At 51.6% G+C, this 10,250-nt stretch overlaps 1 protein-coding gene across 1 annotated transcript in view; it reads right to left on the minus strand.

Moving 5' to 3' along the window:
• The window catches only part of CHMP4B (charged multivesicular body protein 4B), a 21,987-nt gene extending 15,989 nt beyond the window's left edge, over nucleotides 1-5,998 (minus strand). The window contains exon 1 of the mRNA XM_017837142.1: nucleotides 5,671-5,998. Coding sequence (XP_017692631.1) covers nucleotides 5,671-5,866 — 196 coding nt within the window. The 5' untranslated portion in view covers nucleotides 5,867-5,998. The remainder of the gene's footprint in view (nucleotides 1-5,670) is intronic.
• Between the last annotated feature and the right edge of the window lie 4,252 nt (nucleotides 5,999-10,250).

Consider the following 10,250-nt stretch of genomic DNA (forward strand, 5'->3'; position numbering starts at 1 on the left):
GGGTTACCCCCCCCCCCTTTTTCTGGGGTGGGTCGTAACAGAAGCCCTGAAGCAGAATTCAGTAACTAGGCCTGGAGCATAATGAGATACTAGAATTCAACATTTAATCCAGAGAGAAGAACTAAACACAAAGTCAGGAGCTGTGAATATGCCAGGTTTCTTTCCTCAGAGGGCCTGACAGAGAACAGGGACAGGGGAAGGATGTATTGCATCAAATACAGTTACCAAAACACATCTGGCAGAACCACGGGGTTTTTGGTGTTGTTTATGCCACCTTTAAAAGCTGTTTTTAAAAAGTGTTTGTGAATGCCCCCCCTTCCCAAACTGTTTTATACTAGAGTCTGCCTCCAAAAGCCTCTGTTAAACATAGGTAGGGTAGAATTCCAAACCAGAAGTTTCCTCTTGTTTTTAAAGATTTAATTAAAAAGAGTAACTATCACACTTTTCCCAGGGCAGGTGGTTTGTGCCCATCCCATTGACCTCGGCAGAGATGCAGGATCAGGCCAGGGCTGCTGCCAGGACTCCTGCACTGAAGCCCTGGGTTGTAGATAAGCACCTGGCACTCAGACATGCATTTTGCATTAGACTATGACTTAAAACAGAGAAAAGGCAGGCTGAGGGACTGAAGATGGGCTGGAAATACTGCAGGACTTCTGCCTCCCCTACATCGGCATCTCACAATTCATGGAAACAAAACCAGGTTCTCGTTATTTGATTCTGGGAGCCGAGTCACTTCTCCTGCCAGATGTCAAGCAGGATCTTTAAACCACATTCAAAGGCAATGCATTAAGGTTTGAGGCCTTGCACACACAGTCACAGGTCGTTTGAGTCTTTGCCTGTGCCCAGACCTGAGGTTGCAGCTTTCCCTTCCTTCAATGCCAGACCACTGCGACCCTGAACCACTCAATGTTCTAAACAAGACTGTCCAGGCCATCCTGCTGGTATGATTCCATGACTTAATTAATGAGCCGCTGGCCCCTTGCTGGGAGAGCCCACGTCATCCGCAGATTTTATCACATTTAGTGCCTGAAGCAGGGACTGTTGCCAGGAGAGGCAGAACTGCCCTCCTCCTTCGTCACATTCCTGCCTCCCTCTCTCGCCAGCTCCAGCATTTCTGTGGTTAAGTGTGGAAAACAACTTTGCTTATTTTTTTTCATCTTTTAAGAGCTGGGTTTTGTCTGGCTCAGCAAACTAATCCAACTCATACCCTGCCCACACAAACACCAACTCCAGCACAGAGGAACAGGCAGGACAAGGCACGGCCGCTCCTGGCAGCCGCCTCAGCCGGGATCAGCCAGGCCCAGTTCAACATTCCAGGGCAACAGACTGATGTGACAGATTAAAAAAGGTAAAGGGATGGTAACCAGTTCACTTTCCATCACAGCAGCAGCTGAGCTGCCTTACCTGAGGCAGCACTGAGAGCCCAAGGTGGCCATAAAGTTAGGACTTCTGCCTTCAGCCTACGCCCAACTTCCTTGTTTGGTTGGTTTTGGTGCAGGGTGGGGAATAGGAGTGTTCTCTTTCCAGGAAAAGCCTGAATTATACAGCAGGAATCTAGCAGCGGGTTTGCATCTATTTTGCGTACTCAGTGCTGAAAAAAACCCCCAGCATTATATTTATGTACAGTGACAGACTAATTTTGACATCAGAGAAGAAAAACCCCTCGCTAACAGAACCAGAGCTGAGAGAGAATCCATGAAACATCAGTCTCCTGCTACAGCTTGAATATACACTGGCATGATATGAGCTTTTCACCCATTCCACTGTTTGTGGCCCTGATGTTCATTAACAGAAAGGTAAAATCAGTAGCAGGCAGGCACATAAAGATCCATTTAGATCCATTCACCCGGGATCTAAACTGGAGTGAGCTGCTTAGAACCCTGAAACAGCATCAACTTTCTCTCCCTGATGAGATCTCTGAGATCACTGAGATCAACTTGAGCTTTGGCTTTCCAGGAGAAACAGACTCTGGAATTGTTATACCCGAAGTAAACAGAGATTAAGGAATTAACCCATTGTTCCTCTGTGTTCCCGTGCTAAGCTCGGCTTTGTGTGACTGGGCACAGCCCCGGGGAAGCAGGAACCATAAAGAACATCCTGAGCTCCACAACTGCAGAATCCTTGGCAGAGATGGAGCAGCTCAGTGTGTATCACGAGGCCTGCGTGGCTGAGAAAACATCCCAGGCTGGATGAAACAATGTCATGGTGAAAAACTGGAGCGGAATAAAAGGCTGCAGCAGCAGCACAGGGCTCCCAGACCGCCAGCTCACAGCTGTGCTCGGCTTTTCTTAAAGCAAAGTTGATTTGCAGGGCACTTAAAATCCAGTAGGATACTGGCTGAGTAGTGTTCAAACTAGTCAGTGCTGCTGCTACTTATACAAACTCACTGAGAGTTCTAAGTCCACTATTCATGATGTGGGGAAGAGCTTCTTGGAGGGGTGGGAATAAACCCCAGAGCACTGTTTTCGAAAGAGTGAACATTGCCATGAGAACACAAAACAAAGCACAAGTAAAACCCAAGTTCTTCCCAGAGGAGGGAATATTGACTTGCCTGCTTTCAAGAAACCCTTCTAATGATGATCAGTCTTCTCCCTGGCAGTGTTTTATGCCAGGGACAGCAAATGACATGGACATTAAAGCCATCACTGCTGTTCTCCCAAGCACATTCAGAACTTCTGATAAAGTTGAAAGATTCCCATGGCAAGAAACAACACAGACTAAAGAAATTTATACCAGAAAGTTACTTACTATAACTTCTAGTCATGAGTTGTCTGATTATACAGCTTGGATACCCTAAATGCAGATTATGAAAAATACACACATATAATTACAAGTTCATGAATGAACAAAACCCTGCACTTGCTTAGGGCAGGCACAGGAACCAGAAGCCTGTTAAGTTTGTTAGACTTAAGCTTTCCTTAGACTTCAGAAGTGCTGCAGGAATGAGTCAATGAGCCTTTGGAAAGCAGCTCACTTGGCACCCAAACAATCACCCAGTGTGCTGGAGAGCAGAGAACATTTCCCTCTGTCACCCCAAGTGTGCCAGACACCCAGCTTTCCTCTGAGACAGCAAAACCACCATTCCAGGATTTCCCAAGGTGGCTTTAAGCTTCCAGGTAAGCTCCCTGCCCCGCTGTGTATTCCTCTGCTGGCTTTCCCACAGCAGCTTCCATTAACATCAGCATAACTGTCCAGCTGGGATCACACACGGGCACCATCCACAGGAGATCCTGCAGGAACAGCAGGGGCACACAGGATCTCCCTAGTGAAATGATTAAATCTACTAAGAAAGATTAAATCTACCAGAGAACTAAGAAAGCTTAAGGATTCTTCAAGTTGTATTAAAAAAAAACCAACCAAAAACCCCAACAAAAACCTTGAGTTAATCAGCTTTCTTTTAGTTTTACTTAAAACATTTCAACCATATGGAAATATTTCCATTAAAAATACGGGCTTTTACATATAAACCCAACATATTTATTTTCGCTTAAATTATAGATTTAAAGTGATTTTGCATAAAAATCACGAAGCTTATGGACTATAAAACAGCCTGAAGTCAGAGAGGAAAATATCCAAACAACTGGATATAAAAAAAAAATGCACCAGCTCAGCTGGTGACTGACAACTTGAACCCAGAATAACTGAGCAGTGCCTTAGTGAGTCTGAGGGGAACTCACTTTCCAGCGAGCCACAGACAACTGGCTGCCTTTAGTAACAGCCCAATGAGGACAGTTTCCAGAAATGGAAAAAAAGAGGTTTCATTTTCCACCAGAAAACCATCCCAGCCCTTCTCCCTTTCCCAGCTCCTTAATTACTCCTCAGGATTGTGTTCTCTTGCAAGCCCTCAATTAGTCTGACCCACAATCCTGCTGGTGAATAGGCAGGTTTTTCTCCTTCCTCCACCTCCGAGGAAATTTAATCCCTCCCCTCCCCTAAGTTCTGAAGGGCAGCAGAGAGGGAGGGATGGCATTACAGTGGAGACAAAGACCTGAGCAGAAACCAGCAGAAAGAGAAATTAGGAAGTTAAACAGGACCAGCGTGAGCCAGAAGGTGAAGAAACTGCAAAAGATGAGGAAAGTTAGAAAAAGATAAATTTTACTTCTCCTTTTAAGCTCACTACCAAACTAGGCAAGAAACACAGCAGGAACTGACTTATTAGAACTGTTGGAATAAGTTTGATTTAGAAGTGACTTGGCTAAGCCTAAAGTCAGGCTCTGCTGAGGTCTTCCAGCAGACCCCTGGGCCACATCTTCAAATCATGTGCTGTCACCCACACACAGGGAAGGGAGAAACCCCGAGGGAGCACCATGTCCGGGAGTCTGAGAGGAGGCTCAAAGTGCTGGCTGAAGCAGTGACATAAAACAAAAACTCTTATGGGTAATTGCTGCAAATTAACCCTCGCTAGTTGTGTTTGCAGCTCCCTGGGCCACAGGCAGAGCCCCTCCTGCTCCAGCCCCGCTGCTACACGGCACAGAAAGGGACACGTCCACACAGAAATCAGGATGTGCTTCCCTGAAAACGTGGCTTTTAGCGGTAAAAACAAGCAAGAAGCTTGTTTTGAGAGCACTGGAATAGGTTAACAGGACAACTCCCTTATCTGCAGGCTGACAGACACACCAAGCACTGCCTGAAAGACAGCCAGACCTGCCCAGGGAAGCACCAGTTCCTAACATCCATTTATAAACTTCAGGAGTGTGTGTGGAAGAGCTTCTTGGAGCGGGTGGAGGGGTGGGGATAAACCCCAAACACACGGTGTTTTCAAAGGAATGAACATTTCCATGAGAACACAAAACAAAGAACAAGCCCAACCCAAGTTCTTCTCAGAAGAGGGAATATTAACTTGCCCGTTTTCAAGAAACCCTTTTAACGGTGACTAATTTTGACAGCTTTACATCCCATGGACAACAAATAACAACATGCACATTAAAGCCACAACTGGCCCCCCCAACACACTCAGAACTTTTGGTAAAAGCTGACAACAGCGAACACATATATTTAACCAAACCCTCACACTTAAGCAGGGATTTGGTGGAGAGTTTTGTCAGAATTAAAAAACACCACCGTGGTAAATCAGGGCCTGATTCCCAGGCGATGCCCTGTTTTTCCAGTATATTTCCCTGACCTGTCCCCAAAGTGAGGCGCACATGGGACGGGAAGGGAACACCAAGAGGGGCCGGGCACTGTTCTGACCTCAGAATCACGAGGGAGTGACGCGACAGCCACACGGGACATCCCCATGGGGAAAGGGGAGGTGTCCCCCCTTCCCCAGTGGGGACAACCCTGGCACAAACCCCGCGGGGAGGGGCAGGACAGCCCGCAGAGGGGGAAATGACCTGTAAAATAATGGTAGTAAGCTGAAAAACAAAGGCAAAAGGTAGGAAACAGAGACGTTAGGGTAAAAAACAAGGGCACTAGGGTAGGGAAAAAAGGTCCTAGGATAGAAAATAAAGATATTGGGGTAGAAGATAAAGGTATTAGGGGAGAAAATAAAGGCACTCAAGTAGGAAATAAAAGTATTAGGGGAGAAAATAAAGGCCCTGGAGTGGGAAATAAAGGCACTGTGGTAGGAAGCCCGGCAGCCCGGCCGTGTCTGTGCCGTGCAGGCCCCGCCCCGGCCCTCCCGACCTGTTGCCCAGCTCAGGCCCGGCCCGGCGCAGCCCCCCCGCTCACCGCGCTTGTTCTTGGTGCCGTGCTTGCGGGCGGCCGCCAGCTCCTGCTCGATCTTCTTCTCCAGGAACTCCTGCTTCTTGCTCAGCATCTCCTCCGTGTCGCGGAGTCGCTGGATCGCCTCCTGCGGGGAAGGGCCCTTCCCGCCGCCCTTCCCGCCGGCGCCCGTCCCGAACAGCTTCCCCAGGAGCCCCGACATGGCTGCGCGGGGCCGGGCCGAGGCCGTGCAGCTGCGGTGCCGCTCCCGCCGCTCCGCTCCCCTCACGCACCAGACCCGAGGCCCGAGGCCGCCGCCGGGGCCCCGCCCGCCCGCCTCGCCCCGCCGCCCCCGCGCCGCCTACAACTCCCGGCGTGCTTTGCGCCGCCCGCGCTGCGCCCGCCGCCGGGCCCCGCGCGCGGGGCGTGCCGGGAGATGGAGGCTCGGGCGCGGCGGCGCGCGGGGCACGCCGGGAAGGCGGAGTCCGCCGAGCGGAACGCGGCAGCGGCGGGCGAGTGACGTCAGAGCGGGTGTGACGTCACGGGGCCGGGAGGAAGGGCGGGGCCGGAGCTGAGCGGGGACAGGCGGGGAGTGAGGGGAGCACCCCCGGCCGTGGGGCCGCCCCGGGAGCCCCTCACCGGGCAGGGACGGGGAAGGGGAGCTGACACCACAGCAGGGGCTCACGGGGCCCGGGGGGACCCGGCTCAGGTGGAGGGTCATGGAATGGTTCGGGTTGGAAAAGGGCTCTGAGGTCACCGAGTCCACCCTGTGCCCGATCCCCTCCTTGTCCCCCAGCCCAGAGCACTGAGTGCCACGGCCAGTCATTCCTGGGACACCTCCAGGGATGGGGACTCCACCACCTCCCTGGGCAGCTCCATCCAATGCCTGACCACCCCTTCCAGGAAGAAATTTTCCCTGATATCCAACCTGACCCTCCCCTGGCACAGCTTGAGGCTCTTTCCTCTCCTCCTGTCCCTTGTTCCCTGGGAGCAGAGCTCGACTCCCCCCGGCTCCCCCCTCCTGTCAGGGAGTTGCAGAGCCAGAAGGTCCCCCCTGAGCCTCCTTTTCTCCAGGCTGAGCCCCCCCAGCTCCCTCAGCCGCTCCTGGTGCTGCAGTCCTTTCCCCAGCTCCATTCCCTTCCCTGGACATGCTTTAAGTGGCCAAGAAGTGACCGTGGGAGCCTTCCTGGTGCCAGAGCTGGGAGCCAGGAGTGGGCTGGGTGTGATTCCCGGACAAACCCCTCCTTCTCTAGCTCCATCCTCACTGCTGGGGTGACCCCCCCTCAGGCACAGCCGCCTCCGATGGCAAGATCATGTACGGGAAAATTTATCCTTTTAAACTTCCCTTTCTAACTTGCCACCTGTCCCAAAGCAGTTCTTCAATCCAGGGGTATTGTTGCCTCATTGGTGGTGACTATTTGTGAGCTCATTTCCTGGATGCTTGAGTCACTCCCTCCGAGCTGGGGAGGCAGCACAGACATATTTCCATCCTGGAATCCATAATTTCACAGTACCTATGGACAAAATCTCAGGAGAAAATTGAGGCGCCTGGTGCCAAGATTTCCTGGATACTTTCGAATTCTGCTCCTTTGTGCTTGGCCTCAGCCACCTGGAAGAGTGATAAACCCCCATCTCCAGTCAGCGGGGTTGTGAAAACAAGTTAATTAGTAACAGACTCGGACAATAACAGTGTTTGCCACTGGAAAGGGCCCAAGGAAATCAATCTGGAGCCGGGCTGGAGTAGTTGGTGCTCTGTAGAACAGGCTGGGATATACACACCACAGGGAAAAGAGGAAAAATGAACCAAACAAATGCTTGCCCGGCAACAGAGGGTTTTCCCAGCCAGGAGTAAGAGGGAAAAGCACTGCAAGGGAAGTACAAGGAGCTTCCCACGTACCAGGTGGGAGTTCAGCAGCTGAGCTGTGTAAGGGCTCCTGCCTTGGTCCACCTTGGTAACATTGCCTTTGAAGATAGGTGGGAAAGGCAAATAAATACACAGGAGAATCCCACTGAGGCTGATGGAATCACTCCCAGGGCAGGAAAGCTCCCAGCTGACAGCATGGGAGGCTGAGCAGGGTAAGAAAGAGCTTTTACCTGCCTGTTTCTCACTCTCACACAAGCATCTGCTGCCAGCAAGCACCACGGACCTCTGCTCTGCTCCAGTGCTCCCAGGGGATGGCTTTGGCTCTGGAACTTCCAGAAAATGGCAAGATGCTTCTGCTGGTGGGTTTGTAAAGAAAACAGTTGTTCCCAGGACGCAGGATGGAACCAACCCTGTGGAAACGTGCTGGGGGGAAAACCAGTGCCCTGAGCAGCTGCGATCCACCTCGGCCCACGCTGCAGCTGAGCAGTGGGCAGGGCTCTTCCAAGGAAACAGAAACAAGGGGGAAATTCTGGGCAGAATTCTTCCCTCCAGGGAGTAGAAGAGCTTGTAGATATCTCAGCTCATGCCAGGTTTGCAGGAACTGAAGCAACTGGACAAGACTGGGACAGGGAGGAAAATCAGTGCAAGGTTTAGTCTGAGAGGAAAATCGTACGCCCAAGATAAAACTTGTTTTGGTTCAACACCACCCCACATGCAAACACGTATCCACCAGCCAGGGTGGCATCTTTGAGTCCCACAGTCATGTTAAGGAAACTTCCCAGTCTTGTATTCCTCAACAGTCACATCCTGGCTGTTTTGTGGCTCTGCTCCCACCCTCTGAATTACACTCAGTGTAGCCAGTGCAGACCAGGTTCCAGCATCCCACTGAGCCTGCGCCAAGCTGGGGGAAAGCAGGATTTGGGAAGGGAAGGCCAGGCCTCCAGACAGTGCCACCATCGTCATCTCAAAATAAATCCGACTGCAGAGACCACATAATGACATGTACAGAGTGGTACAGAGGGAAGGGGAATAGGAAAAGTATATTTAGCAAACTATTTCCTGATACTGTTCCCCTCGTGGGAGAGCTGAGTGCTTAAAACAAACACTGTGGGTAAATAAACTCTGCCCTTCAAGGCAGGCAGGAAGTTTCACAGCAGCACAGACACACCCAAGCAGGAAGGGCCACCTGGATGTCCCCAGCCCAGCCAGCTCCTCCCAAGCACGTCTGCTCAGAGCAGGATGCTCTGACCAGTTTGGTACTGGGGTCTCCCAGCCTCTCCTTTATTTGACCACCCATGGTGGACTTTTCTTCATATCAAATCAGAAGTTAGAATCATGGAATGCTTTGGGTTGGAAGGGACCTCAAAAATCATCCAGTCCCACCCCCTGCCATGGGCAGGGACACCTTCCACTAGCCCAAGTTGCTCCAAGCCCCGTCCAATCTGGCCTTGGACACTTCCAGGGATGGGGCAGCCACAGCTTCTCTGGGCAACCTGTGCCAGGGCCTCCCCCCCTCACAGGGAAGGATTTCTTCCCAATATCCTACCTAACCCTACCCTCCTTCTGCTTAAGGCCATTCCCCCTTGTCCCATCACTCCAAGCCTTTATGAGAAGTCCCTCTCCAGCTTTCTTGTAAGCTCCTTCAGGTGCTGCAAGTTGCTACATTCCAACGTGTCCCTGTCACCTCTGGTCCATCCCTGTGCACCTCTGGAGCTTGGCTCCATCTTCTCCACCCCATCCTGTGAGGCAGCAGCAAGACCTCTCCTTAACCTCTTGTAAACCCTCAGCAACCCCTTCTCCAGCCTCCTCCTGTAAGCCCTGAGCTCCATTTCCTCACAGCCAACAACAGCTGGAGGTGCAGAAACACCACAAAAAAAAGTCAAATGAGCAAAAAATGAGTTAGGAAAGTGAGGGGGTGAAGTGCTGGCAGGACCCATCCTGAAGGGAACTGTGTGACAGTGTCCCAGGAGTGACAGTGTAACCCATCATTAGACATCCCAGCCTGGGAGCACAGGAACACCAGGAGACACACGATGGGTACTGCCCTCTGCAAGCTGCTATTTTTGAGATTTAAAGTTTTTAAGATTTAAGCAAGGAGACAAGAAAAGCACCCTGAGGTCAAGCAAGGGCTGGAGCTCAGGCAGGCTGCAGGATCAGCCCAGTCAGACCAGTTGGCTCCAGTGGCCAAACACCCACCATTTCCCAGAGAGGAAGGCTGGGATTCCACAGCCAGCATTTCAGTACCCAGGACTGACTGAACCCACACTCTGGATAAACAGGATGGAAATACAGCACTTTGCATCCACAGACAGCTGAGCATCTCATTACACAGATTTACCAGGGGAAAGCCCAGCTCAGCTCACCCACACATGGAGCGGGGAGAAAGCATCCCAGGAGGACCTGGAGGCAGCAGCAATGTGCAGGTCTGGGTCAAGTTCCCTTCCCCAACAGCCAGTGCATCCTGTGGCAGCCTAAAACTGGAGGCTGAGGGCAGCACAGGAGGAGCCTGGCAGGGCAGTGAGACTTTGGGAGACTCCTACTTGGGAAATCAGAGAAGAATCCAAGTGGATAAGGGAATTGTCCCAGTCATACCAGACTTTCTTGCTGTTTAACCACACGAACTCCCCAGTGAATTTGATGACAACTGGCCCACAGGACTGAGCTAAGGGAAGGTGGAGGCTGGGAAGCAGCTGACAGAGCTTCTTTGCAGCACCTGGCCCAGAGCTGACACTGGAACACCAGC

Source organism: Lepidothrix coronata, unplaced genomic scaffold, assembly GCF_001604755.1.
Source record: "Lepidothrix coronata isolate B3197 unplaced genomic scaffold, Lepidothrix_coronata-1.0 Scaffold293, whole genome shotgun sequence".
In the NCBI taxonomy this organism is placed as follows: Eukaryota; Metazoa; Chordata; class Aves; order Passeriformes; family Pipridae; genus Lepidothrix; species Lepidothrix coronata.